Here is a 17,669-nt window from a genome sequence, read left to right as displayed (position 1 = left end):
GTCCTCACAGATGTCCCTGGATCTCTGGGGCCACCAGGAAGGGGGAGTGCACTGATGAGTCAAGCAGTCAAGCAGACAGCCCCTTATCCATGGTTTCAGCTCCCCACGGTCAACCAGGGTCAGAGGCAAATGACCCTCCCTCTGACATGTCCTCAGAAGGTTGACAGTAGCCTACCACCATGACACACGCCTGCATCGTTCCCCTCACTCCATCTGGTCCTGGGGGCACGTCGCCTCACAGCGACGACACCCTTCCAGGAGGGGTGAGCTCGGCACAGTAAGACCCTTCAAGAGACGGAGCTCGCAGTCACAAAGCTTTGGTTACAGTATATCGTTAGAATCACTGCATTTTATTAGGAGGTATCGTTCATACTGTGCCTTTGACACGGGTGCGTATATACAGGAGAACGGTGCGCGTAGTATTCAGGGCGTCCCCTGGGGATCTTGGGAGACTGTGCCGTGTGCCAGATTGTGTTCTAGTCTTCAAGCCACGCTGCTGCTTGCTGGGAGCAGGAGTTGGACCCGTTTCACAGATGCACAAACTAAGGCCATGAGGCTGGGGAACTTGGCAGGGATTACAGAGCTAATAAATGACGACGCTCAGGCTGACCCTCCAGTCTTCCGCCAGCTCCTGGTGACTGTCCCCTTGTCCCCTTGTCTACCATGGTTTTCCCCTGAATTCCTTCTGGGGAGAGCCTGTGGGAGAGGAGGACGTGGTGCTGTGAACTGGTCTGGCAGCTGGTGTGCTGCCCCAGAGCTGGTTTTCGGCCCTGATTTGGGGTCTTGGCCGGAGATCTGTCCTGATCTGATTCCATGTCTGTGCTTTCTGGGGACACAGTGGGCAGATGCTGCTCACCCATCGTCATGCTGGGTGGGGCCAGAGGCCTGGAGTTCGGACACCCGGGTTCCCACCTAGTGCCCTGTATGTCCTTGTCCTGTCACCTTCTTCTAGAAAAGATCACCTTGGCCCTTTGGGACCTGATGTTCTGTGTTGGGACTCTCCAGGAGGTGGCAGAGGGGCAGGGACTGGCATGCAGTAGTGGGCCGTAAGCTTGGGGATAGAACCTGCTGAGACATGTGGGGCCTCGGATGGCCTGGGGGCACCAGGCAGAGCACCCCAAACCAGGTGACCCCACAGGCGTCCCTCCCTCCTGGTGAAGGAAATCAGAGTTGCCTGCAAAGCGGCATGAGCTGCTGGACCTGCTTCCTTGAATGGGCCAGAGGGTCTCGCTGCTGTGGGTTTGAAACCTGTAGCAAAAGCTTTTTAAGGAAAAGTGTGGTGAAGAAGTTGACGATGCAGCAGAGGCCTCTGCATCCGGGCCAGTCTGTCCGCACCGGCACTGTGCCGTTCCAGGCCGGTCCCTCCATCCCCCGGGGCTGCAGGCGAAGTGATGGTGGTGGTGGTGGGGGACATGTGGGACTCTGAGTCTGGGAGAGTGTGGCCTTGCGGGGAGACGGGCAGCCATGATGGGGGTCGGGGGTGGGGTGAGCCGGACTGCGAGCTCGGTGGGGCAGGGCTGGCTGTGCTCATGACATTGCCCATGACCCATCACACAGTAGGGCCTTGTCAGCAAAACTTACGGGAACTGTCACACTTCGCTTGGTCCTGGGCACGGGAGAAGCGAGTACAGAAAACAGTTTCTGAACGAATCATTGTTTCAAAGCCCACTCTCCTGGGACTCGAAGGGTGTTTGAGGGTGGGCACAGAGGCACAGGGCAGCAGGGACCCATGGTAGGAGGTGGGGTGGAGGGGGAGGTTCGGGGGGGCTGCCAGGGGGCATTGGGTCCTATTCTCCGTGTCACCCAATACATGCCAGCTTTTTTTTTTTTTTTTTTTGGCTTTTTTGTAAATCTGTTTTATAAGATTTCTTTAGGCAAACATTGCAAAAGTTTGCAATGTTCTGAGTCAGGCAAAGGAAAACGGGGTGCGGGCTGGCCTGGGGCTGGCCCGAGTCAGCAGAATTGTGTTGGAAGCAGTCACCTGTCTTTCTGCCCCTGGCAGACTGACCGCCTGCGGTCAGGGACAGAAGGGGGGCATGCCCCAGGGGCAGAGAGCACCTCAGCAGCCCGGGTGTGGGCAGCCGTGGTTGGTGCAGGGCAGTGACCTGGCACAGCCCTGCCGGGAAACTCGCGTTCACAAGTACAGGCGGCCGTGGACCCGCGGCACCCCCACCTTCCCCGGGGACACGTAGTACGGAAGCTGCTTCTGCTTTATCCCAATCTCCCCACAGACCTCAGAGTCCCCAGGGCCCTATGAATATTTCTCCATCTAGACCTGGGTGTCTCAGCCTGGGTGCTGTTAACAGCTGAGGCGGGACAGTCGTGCCGCGGGGGCCGTCCTGTGCAACACGGGGTTGCTGAGCGGCGTGTCTGACCCCCACCCACGAGACACCAGCAGCATATCCGGGCCGTGACCATCAGAAACATCTCCAGACATTGCTAATGTCCTCTGGAGGAACCGAATCACTTGTTTGTCTGGAGAATCACTTGGCGGGAGTTTTCGGGGGCCTCACCAGAGCCTCTCCGAGGTCCCCATGGGCTCCAGAGAAGCAGTGATTCTTGAGTATTTGATCTTCAAGACAGACTGGCCAGTTCTTGGACCTGCTGCGTGGCGTGGACTGGGAAGCTGAGTTGTAGGAAGGAAAAGGAGGGAGTGGGGGAAGGAGGCTGCCCCGGGAGCACATCTAGGAACCCGGGAGGGCTGGGATGAAGCTCTTTCCTGTTCTGAAGGAGAATGAGGGAGCCGGTCCAGCGGAGGCTGAGGTTCTGATGAGATCCCAATATCAGAAAGCCACACACCACGCTGGGCTGAACGCAGGCATGTGCTGGAGTCCTTGGGCATGGGGACTGTTTCAAGTCCTCACTCCTGTGGTGTAGTGATGATTTAAAACTGAATTTAAACACAGACGTGGCTGTTAGACTGCATCAGACCTGTTCATGTAATCAACAAGCGAGTTGTGGTCCAACTTTGGGGACGAGGTAGGTAGCTCCCAGTCCTGGGGAGCTCGCAGGTGGGGCTGCCCTGCGTGTAGGAGCCTGTGGAATGGGAAAGGTGGCATTGCCAGAACCCGGGGCTTCTGGAAGGCTCCTTAGGCTGTGTAGGCGAAGGTGTCCCACGGGCCAGGGTCTCGGGACCACGAACACGCTGAGTTAGCAAAGCCGACAGATTTCTCCCTTTCATGCCTCCTGCCTCCGAACTGGCAGCTGCCCAGGAATGCTCACAAACATAAAACCGACTTTGTTTTCAGAATGTTCTCGAGCATAGACTCCAAAGCCTGCATAAAGGCATTCTTGTGGGGCTGGTTATCTGCTGGGGATAATCGTGCTGGGGCCCCAGACCAGAGCATCCCGGGGGATCTGCCCACAGAATGCCATATGTTGGCACAGGGGGTGGGTTCAGGGTGACCTCTGAGAGGTGCCTCACGATGAAGATTCTCACGGGTTCTAAGAATGGGTCTTCAGAGGAGCCCTAGTTAAATAGCTTTTGCTCTCTCGGCCCCCTTGTGTCTCCGGAGTGCTGGGCCATGCATCACTGCCCAGAGCTTGCTCCGGGGACAGCTGATGAGTCCAGAACTCTCCTGCTGAGCTCTGTAGGGGTCCCTTCCTGATCCTTCTGTGCCTCCCCATGTTAGAGCCAATCAGAGCCTTCTCCGGCCCACTCTGCTCCCTCAGCCCGGCTCCGTCCTGCTTCCCTCTCACTGCCCCCACCCCTGCTCCCCATCCTTGATCTCACCCTCCCCGTTTCCTGCCCCCTCGCCCCACACCTGCTCTCCCACTCCTACCCCCACCCTGCCCCCACCCTGCCCAACCCCACTCTGACCTACCATCGCCTCCCCCCCCTGCCTCTCCCACCTTACTCTCCCACACCCTCTTTCCCACTCCCTGCTGCCTTGAAAGTTTTTTCTCCTTCAAAGTCCCTCTGAATGTCGAGTCCTGTAGACCCGTGGAGATGGAGGTGTTCCTGGCCCGGCCCCGTCCTCACCAGCACGTAGCAGAGAGCCCTGCACGCTGGCGGACATGGAGGTGTCCGGGCGGCGCAGCCCACTGTTAGGACTAGTTGGAGAATGAAAGGGGACGAAGCTCGCACCAGGCCTTCATATGGGGAACCTCCCCTGACTCTCCATCCCCTTTTGGTCGTCAGCCTGGGGCTGCCGGACTTAGGATCAGTGATGCGGGTCCTACCCAAATGCAGCAAGATATCATCCGATTTTTGCTTTGGTTGCCCTTGACTGAGGAGACACCCCAAAATAGTGCTTAGACCAACATCTGCGAGCTCACTGCCTACACTTTCAGTAGCAACATAGGTCCTGTAGTCAACACCGTTGTCCTCATTTGGAGACCTGCCGTGGTGATCATTTCGTAATGGATAAAAATACCGGTCACCCTCCAGAAACAAATATCTCCGGAAAGGAACATCATACCGCATGCCAGTCACAAGTTAATGAAAAGAATGCCATGAGAAATGCCCTGGGTGAGGCGGGGGGGTCTGGGGGCTGTGGGCGAGGACCCGGCTTAGAGTGTCAGTCCATCCCTTTCCCTAGAAAGGCAGTTGTGTCCTCGAGCCTTGGTTTCCCTGCCCGCCCCCGATGCAGGAATGGTGGCACGGAGCGGGGGGTGGGGGTTACTTGTGACTGTGATGTGCTGGGTGGGTGGTGCGAGCCACTGGGCAGAGGGGGGCTCATTCCGTGGCCTCAGATTTGCTTCCTTTGGGCAACGTCTGTGAGCAGGAAGAGCTGACCCATGGCCTTCGTTTCTTTGCCAGGTGACAGCAGGGACATGTCTCGGGAGATGCAGGACGTGGACCTCGCTGAGGTGAAGCCTTTGGTGGAGAAAGGGGAGGTGAGTGGAGACGCTCCTGGCTACATCCGCTCCCATGCACGCTCGTACGTGGACATCGGTGGGCGTGCAGTACAGACACGTGTGTGCCTGCGTGGATACTCACTTGCATCTGTCCCCTGCTTCCTAGTGTCCAAGACTGCAGAAGGACAAGAGGTATCTTGATGTTTCACATCAAGGAGGCCTCCCTGTTGGAAACAGAAGCCCATGTCCTCCAGCTTGGGCTGGCATGGTCCATCCTGGGCCGGAAAAGCCGTTCCATTTGCACAGTTGACGCGGTGTTCGCCTCCCTGTCCTCCCAAGCTCTGTAACTGCCTGGGATGATACATCTTTTTAAGGATACAAGGCTCAGGCTCAAAATGAAGTTATGCTAAGGCCAAGTAAAGGCTTTCAAAAATAATAATTAACATTCACCAGCCATGTCTTGCATGCCAGTTTCATGGTTATCTTGGGCTGACCGACAGGATAGACTAGGATGAGTTGATGCTAGGTTCTATGATCGTTCCCATCTTAACAGAAGGGAAAGGGGAGTCTTGGAAAGTTCATGTGTTTTCCATCACATAATTACAGAGCGTGGGGCATGGAGCCAAACCCAGGCCAGTTGCTTTGGGTGAATGGCCTGTTCCTTTGGTATTTTCATGACTTTGCATGTGGCTGCTGTGTCTTAGGTCCATTATTTCGTAGATTTTTTGTTAGGAATGTGTGAGGCCATCGTGTCTCTCCCCATTTTGCAGAGACAGACACTGGTCTGTATTGGGAAGGGAATCACCCACGATCATCCAGGAGGAGGAGGAGAAGCCAGGCCCAGGGAACGCTGCAGACTCCTTATTACCATTCTGCCCTGGGGGTCTGCAGATATTTTCTGTAAAGAGCCAAACAGTGAATACCTCAGGCTTTGCACACCATTCCGTCTTTCATAACAACTGAGCTTTGCCATTAACAGCATGAAAGCAGCCATAGACAGTTTGTGAGCAAATGGACTTGTTTGTTCCAGTAAAACTTTTATTGACAAAAATAGAGGAGGACTGTCATTTGCTGGTCCCTGCTGTCTCTACACGTGCTCCAAATCCATTTCCTCTTCCATCTGGGGTCAGTGACAGAGGCTTTAAAAGGAAGCAAACCAACCAACCCACCCTTGGTCATACAGAGACATAGCAACATGGTCTAATTTTTCCCTTTTAAAAAGCCATATGGGGTGCCTGGGTGGCTCAGTGGGTTAAGCCGCTGCCTTTGGCTCAGGTCATGATCTCAGGGTCCTGGGATCGAGTCCCGCATCGGGCTCTCTGCTCAGCAGGGAGCCTGCTTCCCTTCCTCTCTCTCTGCCTGCCTCTCTGCCTACTTGTGATCTCTCTCTGTCAAATAAATAAATAAAATCTTAAAAAAAAAAAAGCCATTTGAAATAGTAGAGCACACCTTGCCTTTACTCATGTAATGAACTCTCTTGGAGACCTTTCCAGCAAGGGTCCACAGGACATTTTTCCCTTCCAGTTTCCCAGCGTCCCCCAGAGTTGGTTGGACCAATGCCTTGTCTGTGGATATGTGGGTCTTCCCAACCTTTTGCCATTCCCAGCAACGCTGCGGGGTACTTGCATCATTTGGACCTTGGACCTGCGTCATCTGTATACGTGCAGGTGCAACGCTGGGATAAATTCTCAGGGGTGGCATCTCTGGGTCCAGGTCTAACTGCATTTCTACACACAGTCATTATACTTTCCAGGCAGCCTACTGGTATCTTGGGAAAATTTTATTTTCGAAACCAACATCTAGGAGGTTATCACTTGCAGGTGGCACGTCTATCTCAAAGTGAATATTTGCCTTTTCTTCCAAGGTTTTGATGGAAGGAAACCTTCTAGTTCTTTTGATTGTCTCAGCAGAGTGTTTTTAATTAGACTTGCTTGGGGAAGCTCTTTCTGATGCCTCTTCTCAATCTGGATGGCCATGGCGCTCTTGTTGACACTTGGCGGGGTTGTACAGAATGGCTTTTCCAGCCCCCTCCCACCGACACACACGTTCACAGAGTGGGCGTTGGCCACATCTGCTTGTACCTTAACCCCGCCCAGGGTGTGTGAAGCCCCTTTAATCTCCAGCAGCGGGACACCTGTTACAATCGGGTCTTCCAGCTCTGACTCTCCCAAGGGGTTTCCCTCTGTATTTCCTTCCCCTCATTTGCATTTTGCTCTGCTGAGCTGTCTTCCTCCCTAGTGTTTAACTATAGGGTCTGGAAGGGGTTTCATTTTCAGAGTGTTTTGGACTCCCATCTCTAGGCCAGAAAAAAAACATGCCAGCAACATCTCCTGGGAAAGTTGCAGTCCCTTCTCAGAGCCACGTTCTCCCTGCTCCCCAGGGGACTGGGACCCCTGATGATGGCGGTAACCATGGAAGGTACTGAAGGACAGTGACATGGTCAGGTTTGAGTTTAAAAGTGTAACTTGTGGGTAGAGGCAGGGAAACTACTTAATAGCCTGTTACATTCCTGTATCTCTCAAGCTTGTGGCCAGCTTAGACCTTCAGATCTTTTTTGATCAAGTGTATTGTCAAAAAGGATCTGGCTAATGTGTCTACTTTTTTGCTGGACTGCTCTTCCTTGAGATGAAAAGGAAAGTCTCTCTTTGTGAGAAATTGGAGAGGTCCCACGGAGGAGGGATGGTCAGGATAGACTCAGGGCTTGGAGAGACCCGGGTGTTCCAACATTATTTTTTTTTCCCCAGGAAACTGACAGAACTGACTGATCTCATCTCTGTTTCTCTCCACAGACCATCACCGGCCTCCTGCAAGAGTTTGATGTTCAGGCAAGTGAGAGGGTGTGGCCGCCCTTCCCCCTCCCCTGTTCTGTTTTCTCTCTTTCCTTCTTCTTTCTGTTGGTTGAAGATCTTTGTTCGGACACTAGGGGCAAGGGGAGGGAAGGAAGTTGCGTCACCGGGTTCTCCACACTCCGCTCCTTCTCCCCGGAGAGAAACTGGTTTGATCGCTGGTCGAAGAAGCAAGAGCCCGTCTCTCCCTAGGAAGGCAGGAGGGGGTTGTTGGGCTGTGGGGCATATGCGGGAGGGACATGGGGGAGAAGTTGGGTGGGCTTGGGACCCGGTGATGGGAGGAAGCCGAGCAAGGCTTGATGTTCTTGGCTCTGCTTGGGAAAGTGAGCCCTTCTCTGTGGTCTCCTGGCTCCATCCCTGCTCAGGGTTGGCACGGGCGAGGGGGGTGTGTCTGGAGCTTTTTCCAAGAACAAGTTTTCAGGAGAGCAGGCTGGCTGGTCTTGGCAGAGGGAAGGGTCAGAACCTCAGGAACTGGAAGCCCTGGACTCATTATTTCAAAGCTGGCATGGGCCTCACGTGGGGGTGGGGGAACCCTGATGGGAGGTGTCCTGGGCAGTGCTGGGTCAGTAGCACACCCTGTCTACTAACTCTTCTGTGAGTTGTTGTGTTGTGTCCCCCCCGCCCCAATCCTTGTGGTGAAATACACATGAAATTTACTGCCCTAACCATTTTTAAATGTAAGCTCCAGGGGCACTAACAACATTTCTGGTGTTGTGCAACCATCACAGCTGTCCAGCTCCAGAACTCTTCATCTTGCAAAACTTAAACTCGAACCCCAGTAGACACAGATTCCCCACTGTCTCCTCCCCGCAGCCCCTGGTCACCGCCGTTCTGCTTCTGTCTCTGCATCTGGCTGCTCTGTATGGCTCATGTAAGGGGTATCCTGCTGAGTTTTGTTGTCTTGTCATTAGCTTCTTCTGCTTCACGCCACATCCTCGGGGTGTGTCTGTGCTGCGGCAGGTGTCAGGCAGGATTCACTTCTCTTCTAAGGCTGAATACTGTCCGTTGTAGGTGTTATGGACCATGTTTGGTTTATTCGCTCATCGTTCAGTGGCGACTTGGGCTCCTTCCACGTTTTGGCGATTGTGTGGAATGCTGTTGGGAGCATGGGCGTGCAAATGTCTGTTCGGGAACCCTGCTTTCATTTCTTCGGGGTGCACCCCCAGATGGAGAATGGTTGGATCATGTGGTTATCGTAGATTTTTAAAAGTTTGGTTCTGGATTTGGAGAAACCTTGAAAGCATCGTTTATTTGTTTCCCAGGAAGATAATTCCTCGTGTTTGTGTCTTTTTTGGTAGTGTGCAAACCACTGTTAGATGCTGTGATTTCCAGGCACTGATAGCCAGTAGAACAGAGAACAGCACCTCCGGCCCCACCTGCCAGCCCAGGTTACCACCTGACTTTAAGGTCGCCCCGGCTGGGGTGGGTGGGATGCTGTATCTTCAGGACATCAGCAAAGGGAAGTCCTGGCCGGGGGCTGGGAGAGAGAGGGTGAGATTCTCCCCCAACCCATCATGCACCAGGCTGGGTTGGGCCCTCGCAGTTAATCCCAGAGCTGTCCTGTGAGGTGGGAGCATTTTTCTGATGTGCCTCCCTTTGTTCCTTTCACAAATGCCTGCTTTGTGCCTGGCATTGTCTTAGGTGCTGGGGACACAGTGGGGGGTGTGACAGGCAGTGATCCTTGTTTTCAGGAACTTAAATTCCGAACTCCTAGCTCAGCACTGCCAAGCCCTGAACACATGCCAGGCATGGCTCTGAGCGCAGAGGGGCGAGCTCACAATGGTCCCTCTCACCGTGGTGCGGAGGGAGAGCCCAAAGCACAGAGAGGTTGAGTAGCTTGCCTGGAGCCTCAGGGGTGGAAAAGGGTCTGAACTCAGCTGGTGCGTTTCCAGAGCGCCTGTTGGAAACCATTTCTTCTGAGTTTGCTCTGAGTCGGGGGAACCAGTCAAACACGCCAGCGCCAGCTCCTGGACGGGCTTTGAGGACATCAACTCCCCCTCCCACGGTGGGGTGCTGTCCGGGAAGGCTGTTGGAGGCGGTGACATTGAGCTGAGACAGGTATGATAGATGGAGCCAGTCATGTGATGAGCAGAAGCTTAGGGACCCATCATCCCACACAGAGGCCCCTCTGGCTTGGTTCCCGAGCCTTCTGAGGGTTCCCTAACATCTTCTCTAAGTGAATAGGTGCGATCTTTCCTGTGAATCGGTATCGGGGCTGAATCTGGGTGCGGAGTAATACTCTGTCAAGGCTGTTTGCAAAAGTATCTCTTTGTATAAAACTATACTAATATGGATTTGGCTCCTAGACCTGGTTGACTCATGGTGTTTATGAAAGTTTCCGTCAGATTTCCAGCAGTCTCCGAAATCGTGGGTGTGGGTTGCTGTGGGGCATTCCCTCTGAAGCTGCACGGCCCTGTGAGGCTCTCCGTATCCTAAAGAGTTACCGACCACAGGCCAGAGGTGGAGAAGGACAGAGCCGTGCTTCTGTGCCCCAGGGAGGGACTCACCAGCCGACCCTGACCTCAGACTTCACACGGGGCTCTGGCAAAGGGTCTCCTGCCTGCTGCAGATTTCATTGGCCTCAGATGAGCCAGGCTAGTGCCCAGGGCTTCCCAGGCACTCTTGCTGACTCTTCTGGGACTTGTCCTATCATCCCTCCTTGGCAGATCGGGAAACTGAGGGTTTCCAGCAGGTGTGAAGGGGCCCCACTGAACCCAGTCTGACCCTGACCCTTTCTCTCTGCTGTGATGCCTTACAGTGGTGATGGGCCTGGGAGGGCCGGTGGGGGCTAAAAGCCAGCATATCTTGGCAGCTCCGGTTGTAAACCAACCTGGCTGGGCAAATACTCTGGACAGTACTTTGGAGGGGGTGAATGTTTAACCCCCGAGGGGGAGCCGATGCCGGACTCACAGCGGGTGTGCCCTCGTGGCGAACTGCTTTCATCTGTTCATTTAGTTGGTTCCTTGATGCTCATGAAAATGGGGGCCCTGGCTGGGCGGCTCCTTGAGGGCCAAGTTTAAGGAGTCTGAGCAGCATCCCTGCATGGATCCCACGGCAGCCCATGGTATTTCTTGGAAAAAATTTGGTGCTTCAGCATTTTGACTAACTTAGGCAGACTCTTTGTTCTTTTCCCAGAGTAGTCAAGATTTCTTTTCCCCCTGAATCAAAACACACCGTAGCCCAGATCTCAGCAGTCAGAAGCTGCTGGAGGGTCTGTGGCATGAGCCTCAGGGCTGCCTGCCCTAGGAGAGAGCTCCTTGGGGGAGAGCTCGCTGCCTGGACACAGGCTTTGTGGCCTCGCCTCTTCCCGGCTGACATTACCTTAGGCTGGGCACTTAGTTTGGGGCCTGGCTGATGTTTTGGGGCAAATTGATTGGTTCCCAGCCTTGGAACATTGTGACGTGCTCTCGGGACCTTTCTTTGCCTGCCTTTCCTGGCGACCCTCTGGGGTCCTCAGAGTACAGGGCTGGGTGGGCTACTGGGCTGAGGTGCCTTGGCTGTAGCATGGGTGCAGTTCGATCTGATTTTGCAGAGAAGGTTTTGGCATCAGGAACTAGGCTGTTGTGTTTGCAAATTGGATGAGTAGGGTAGGTGGAAATATTTTGGGTTCCAGCTTGCTTTCTTTGGCTAGACTCACAGAATCCAAGAATATCAGACCTGGCAGATGCTTTATGAGCTGGCCCTTCCCTCTCCGCTCCAGGTGGGGAGGCTTCCTGGAAGGCCACTAACGGGAGGGGGGAGAGGGGCGAAGGGAACGAATGCATTATTTGAATTCCTGCTTACTGTCGGAGGCCGTCCGTGCCAGGTGGGAATGTTACCCTCTTTCGCAGATGAGAAATCAGTCTGGAGATGTAAAGAAATGCACCAAAGGGTGCTGTCAAGATAACCCTCAGTGACCCATGGGACTCTGAGATAGGAGATAATCACGGGAGTCCTGATTACTGATGTTCTGAGCACTAACCGTACCCCGGAAATAGTTCTGGCCTCTTCTGTGTGGTGTCCTTAACCCTCACACCAGGCCTTCAGCTGACGGCTTAGTGCACCCGTGTTTTATAGTGGACAAGGCCCAGAGAAGGTTGAAGGGATTTGCCCCGTGTTGCCCCGTGATGAAATAGATGACCAAGCCTGACCCAGTGCCCATGTCTGGAGCCAAAGTCAAAGTCCCTATAACCAGTTGCGGGGAGAGGGTGGCAGGGTTACAACCACTGCCCCTCACTCCAACACTCCAGAGGTGGGACACTTGCTCTGGCCCCAAATGGCCTCCCTGTTAGATTTGCTGTTTCTCATTCCTTCCACCTGGATCTTCAGTTATTCAGGTGGTTTGATCTGATTTGGTGTCCGTGGGAATCTGCGTCTGTGTGCTCCTCAGGGCTCCCTGGGCAGGGAGCTGATGACCCCGCTGGGCCTCTGGGTGTGGAGCAGCAGGGGCCATGGCACAGGAGGCAGTGAGCAGCGTCCCCTGGGGTCTGGCTCCCACTTCTTAGCTCTGTTCTGAGCCTGGCAGAGGGTGATGGTGTTGGGAGAGGTGATTTTCCCCCCATTTTTTGGAAGCAGATCAGCTTCTAGGGAAAATGGAAACAGTGACCTTTTACTAATTTTCTTTCTTTGCACACAGTTGCTTCTTGTGTTCATGCTCCCTGACTGAAGGTGGGCAGAACTCAGAGGCTTGGAAATCCTCAACCCACCATTTCCCATCCCTGCCTTCCCCAGCCCCACCTCCCAGCCCGGCCACTGGGGCTTAGAGCCAAGCCAGAGTGACAGATGGCAGAAGTGCTCCTCTGGGTCACGGAGATGACTTGCTGCTTCTCTCCTCTGGGGGTTTCCTGGGAGTGCCCTTTGTGGGGAGGGGGGCGGTGGGCCAGCAGAGGGGTGCCTCACCCGCCAAGCGCCCCCGTGGTGGGGCTCAGCTCTCCCTAGGTCTAGGCTCACAGTATAGACATCCATGTCCTGGAGTCACAGGGCAGGTCCAGTGGACAGAAGCCGGTTGTCTTTGTCGGCTGTGTGTCCTTGGCCGGTGGCTTGACCTCCCAGGGGCTTAGTCTTCTGATCTGTAATCTGGGGGAGGATCACTACTCCCAGGGGTGTCGTGAACATGATAAACACAGCGTGGGATGCAGCACACAAGCCTCCCTCTTCTGCTCCGTGGGTGGGTGGCTGGCCGGTGCTGCTCCTTCTCTTTTCTCTGATCCGACAAGACTTCCCTCCTAACTCTCTCTTCCCTGCAGAATTGCGGTCTTTGGTGTGGGCTCCAGCTTCACTCTGTATTCCCAGGCTGACACCGTCTGCCCGCAACAGCTGGTTTCCTGACTCTGTAGCTTTTCTTTTCCCTGATGTGATGACAGCATTCTGCTGGGCCTCCTTGAGGTCGTGTCTTCCGAGGGGGCCCAGGGTGCCTCCTACAACCTGGGGCTTGGCTGGCAATCTGGACGTGGGGGGCCCAGGGGCCTGTCCTGAACCTTGCCTCTGCTACGTGCAGGTGCATGTGCTGAGGTGCACAGATGCTGGCTTTTTCCGTCTGTGAAATGGCTGTTACTGTGTTTGCTCAGTAAACAGACGACTGTCCTTACAGGCAGATCATCTATGTTTCTTGCACACACGCGCCCCTCCCCAGCATCTTCCACTCTTCACCTGCTTCTTAATGGAAAGGTGGTCAGTGGCCTAGCCAGCGGTGCCCCTCCCCAGCTGTGGGCACTGGAGATGAACCAGGAGGATGGGGGGAGGGCAGTCCCCTGCCATTTCCTCTTGAGCTTCTGTGGTCATGATTTGCCTTTTCTTGCCTCAACAAAGCATGACTTCATGCTATGTCTGACTAGCCCAAATCGGTTTTCTTTGCCTATTTGTTGTTCCAGAGAGTGCCCTCCACCCTTGGCTGTGCCTTGACCAAGGATTGCTAGACTTCGGGGAGGGGCAGCCTAGTGCGCCAGCTGACTTAGCGTCTGGCTAAGTGTGTCATCCCTTAGAGTCTAGATGATTCTGCGTCTCCCTGGGGCCAGCTGGGAAGGAGGGGATTAGGGAGGGAGGTGGTGGCAGCTGGTCTCAGAGCGCCCCTGGATCACTCAACCAGTTGACTTAAGCCATTGGGACCCCCTTGTGGCTTCACACTGATTATCTCTGGGACAACCATCTGTGACAGCCAGCATGGAGCCAAAGGCTGCCTTTTCTAGAACACTTTGCAGCGCATCCCATGGGGAGCAGCCCCAAGAGCAGGTGGACTCCTTACTGCCCTCAGCTGACAGCTGAGGAATTCCCACACTAGTCTGGTAATTTGCCCAAGGGCACATGGGGAATGTATCGTTAAGATTAGTATTCCTCAACACACACTGCTCTCAACAAGGAAATGTTTGCTATTCTGCTGAGTTGGAAGACCTGTGAAGTCACCCAGTCCCCGACTCCTTCCAGCTTCCTGCTCTGTCTTCTCTAGCATACAGTTTATGTCCTCATGCTCATAAGATGGCTGCCGAACCTCCAACCATCTCATTCACATTCCAGGAAGGAAGCAGGCAGAGGGGTGAAAGGGAAAAAAAAAAATCAAAAGGCCAAGTTTGACCTTTTTAAAAAGAAAATACTCTTCTCAAAACTCTGCTGACATCTCATGAGGCAGAAACAAGTCTCTGGACCACCCCCCCCCACCCCCCGCCCAACCGGCTACAAGGCAGATGGGAGAAGGGAAAATTTTATCAGGCACATTGTTGGGAATTCTGTCCTAAAGGGGGAATAACAGATGTGGGAGAGGCCAGCCCACATGGTCAGCCATAGTTAATAAAGCTCCGAAGCCAGGATTGGCAGCTGAAATGAAATCTTGAAGGAATACTTAGTGGTAAGTGCTGTTTCCACCACCTGCTGTCTTGTAAGCCATGTAGACAGTAGGAATAGGATAGGTGCCCTTTCGCCATTTACCAGCTTATAGGTGGTATGGACTCTGTGAATCTTGGTGCCCTTTGGGGGCCAGAGCTGGCCTCTCTCTCTGGGAGTTGGCTGTCAGGTGGGAGGTGTGATCAAACAGATACTTGCCCCATAGTGGGCACTGCAGATAAAAGTACCAGTACACGGTGAAGGGGTCAGCCCAGTGCAGTGATGTTTGTGCTGAGACTCTTCCGAGTGGGACACCTGCCGGCCTATGACAGTGTGGAGGCAGGTGCACGTCCTGGGAAGGATGGGCGGAGCCAGTGTCATGCCTCTGTTCCACGTGCCCAGTGTACCCCTAGCACCTTGTCTGTGGATGGCACGTCCCTGGAGATGCTGGGGCCGTAGAAGGCCGTCCACAGTCACATGGGAGGGGTCTGACTTAGAGTCCCAGTGCACATTCTGTCTTAAAGGTTTCTTTTCTTCGTGTACCATCTGGCACCGAGAGCAAACAGGTGTCAGAGAGCACACAGAGTCCAGGGTTTTGGACTTGGAACAGCCTCAGATTCTGTTGCAGCTGTGTGACCTCGGGTAGATCACTTGCCCTCTTTTGGCCTGTCTTCTCTTCTGTAAAGAGGACAGCTGTTACCTGGTGGGGCTGCGTGCATTCAGGGAGAAGACTTGAAACGAATGCTCGGGGCGGGGCTGGAGTGGAGTAGGAGGCCTGATTGGGTGAGTATTTCTGCCATATTGCCACCTCCTCTGTATCTTGAGAGAGTGGCTTTCTAGGCTTTAACAGAGGAGGTGAGAGAGGAAAACTGTACAGCTTGGGTTTCTCTCTGTTGCTTGCTTTTGGCTGGATCAGACCCCTATGCAAAGGCATTTCGAAGATCTGGCTCTGAACCAGAGAAGGGTGGAGGTTGGAGATCTGGCTGGTGGAGGAAATCCAGCCAATGTCGTAGCCAGAGAGAGGAGCCTTGGCAAGTCCCAGAACAGGGGACGTCCTCTCTCAGGCAAGGGGACAAGAAGTGCACGGGCCACTGCGTTTCTTGGTGCCCTCTCTGTGGGAGAATGTGGGGGTGTGAGGTAGGCCCCTTCCTACAGGATACGGCGTAGTGATTCATCCCCCTGGAGACAGAAGGACAGAATGTTCTTTGGGTCTAAAGAGGACAAAGCATGTGTTTTTGTTTTAATTCCTCCATCCATCTCAGGTGCAGTCTTGGTTTTGGCCAGTGCAGAGAGAGCACCAGGGCTGGCTTAGCATCCTGTGCGTGCGTGTGCACGTGTGTGTGTGTGTGTGTGTGTGTGTGTGTGTGTGCGTGTGCGTGCTTCTGTGACTTAAGGAATGGGACTTGCACAAGAAAGATCACATCGGTCTTTTTTCCTCCTGCTGCCCGAGTGCCCTTGCTGTATTGCTTCCGCTTTCTGAGACTGGCTGCCTTATCCTTCAGACGAGGCGAGCTGCGGCGAATGCTTTTGGCTGCACAGAGGTCCAGGCTAGTGGTGAGACGGCGCGGGCCACGGCCACCACCGGCCACCACCCTTGGGTGGTTCCTCCCGAGGATGAAACCTTAATGCTCCATGGGGCTTATATGCAGTCCTGGGAGGTTCTGCACTTGTCCTGGGAAATTTCGTGCCAATCCTGGAGTTTGCAAGTGGGAGCAGGAGCTCTCCAAGAAGCCTAGAGCCAATTAAGAGGCAGAGGGGAGCCTGAACCCAGAGTAGTTAGTGGACTTTCTGAAGAAAGATAATTTATTCTCAGGTCTTAATGCAACAGTTCCTGACTGTCTGCTGGGGGCATGGACTGGGTGCCTGGCCTGGGGACAGAACAGTAAGCCAGGCAGGGCTGCCCCTCGCTTCTTGGACACCTTTAGTTCTGGTTACAGGGAGGTATAATTTTAAGGCCTCCACAGAGCTGAGTCAACATCAGCTACACATCCCCACCCCAGTGGGCTGTCAGGGACATCCTTGGTGCCTGCCAGGGCTGGGCATCCTGTATCTGCCACTAAGTAGTACCCAGGCACTGCATTCAACACCTCGTTGCCGTGTCCCAAAGACCTCCTTTCCTCCTGGCACTGTTTCAGACCCCAAGGTGACCTCCTCCCTTGAGGATCCAAGGGTGAGGTGGTTCGCTCCTGTCCTTCAGCTAGGGACCCAGGGCTCAGAAGCATCGGGGAAGGGTAGGACTCAGATTTGAACCCTGATGACCTCAGGCTGGCAGGGATGCTGCTTAGCCTGGCCTATTTTTAGAGGGCGCCGTGTGGGTCCGCTGAGGAGACAATGGAGAATGTGACCCTCTCAATGAACCATTGTCCCCGATTGGCTTCAGGGCCAGGGACGGGCCCAGCAGATGACTGTGGCCCCCACTGGGGCCGGGCTGTTGCTCCCTCGTCTGTGGATTTTTCCAGTGCTTGTAGAGGCAAGATCGGAGTGCTGGGCACCAATGGGAAGAGAGACCGTGGACTCTGTGTTCGAGGGACTGACTGCCATTGTTGGGGTGATGAGGGAGGTGGCTCAGGAGGACCCTTGTGATGGGGATGGGCCTGGGACCGACAGGGAACAGGCGTCTCCTCCGCGCTGTGGTCTGTGTGGGCCCATCAGCGTCACCTGGTGAGCGCTCATACTCGGTGAGGTTCCAGCATTCTCCCTATGTCACAGGTGTGAGGGCAGCCGGGGAAGGCCCCCTCCAGGACCCAGAATCCCCCAGCTTGCTTTAGGGGTCCTCGAGCGAGGGCTGGAAGCGCCAGCACTGCTTGCTTGGGATGGGGAGGGGAGCGGCTTCTTGCTACATGCGTGGAGAGCGCGCTGCCCTGTTCTGGAGGGAGAGCCTGAGAATTGGGGTGTATTTCTTGATTTGTGAGCCAGTTTCTCACAGGTCTGGGATGGAGGGGCTGTGGGCACCGTCCCTCCTGCTGTGTCCTGTCCCGTGGGCCTCCTGGCATCCCCGGAGCTGCCAGGTCCTAGGTCTGCTCGCAGGGTACAGCCTGGGGGAAGGGCAGCTTGCCCAGCTCCATGAGGCTCCTAATTGGGGCATCTGGCCCGTTTCTTCTTCTTGTCCACGTGGGGTGGACCCTGACCTGCTCTTTCCCGCCATTCATCAGCAGTTGAGATGGTTCACGTTTAGGTTGGTTTTGGGAGCAAGTTAGATGGCATCTAGAATGTTCTCTCCTCGGTGAATAA

General features: G+C 54.6%; 1 protein-coding gene across 1 annotated transcript in view; it reads left to right on the top strand.

The window, feature by feature from the left end:
- NDRG1 (N-myc downstream regulated 1) overlaps positions 1 to 17,669 on the top strand; it is a 52,541-nt gene that overhangs the window by 7,584 nt on the left and 27,288 nt on the right. Inside the window, exons 2-3 of the mRNA XM_059395202.1 lie at positions 4,763 to 4,839; positions 7,590 to 7,625. Coding sequence (XP_059251185.1) covers positions 4,777 to 4,839; positions 7,590 to 7,625 — 99 coding nt within the window. The 5' untranslated portion in view covers positions 4,763 to 4,776. The remainder of the gene's footprint in view (positions 1 to 4,762; positions 4,840 to 7,589; positions 7,626 to 17,669) is intronic.

This window comes from Mustela nigripes, chromosome 3, assembly GCF_022355385.1.
Source record: "Mustela nigripes isolate SB6536 chromosome 3, MUSNIG.SB6536, whole genome shotgun sequence".
In the NCBI taxonomy this organism is placed as follows: domain Eukaryota; kingdom Metazoa; phylum Chordata; class Mammalia; order Carnivora; family Mustelidae; genus Mustela; species Mustela nigripes.
Note: the sequence above shows the minus strand (reverse complement) of the source record. Positions and strands in the feature narration are given on the sequence as shown.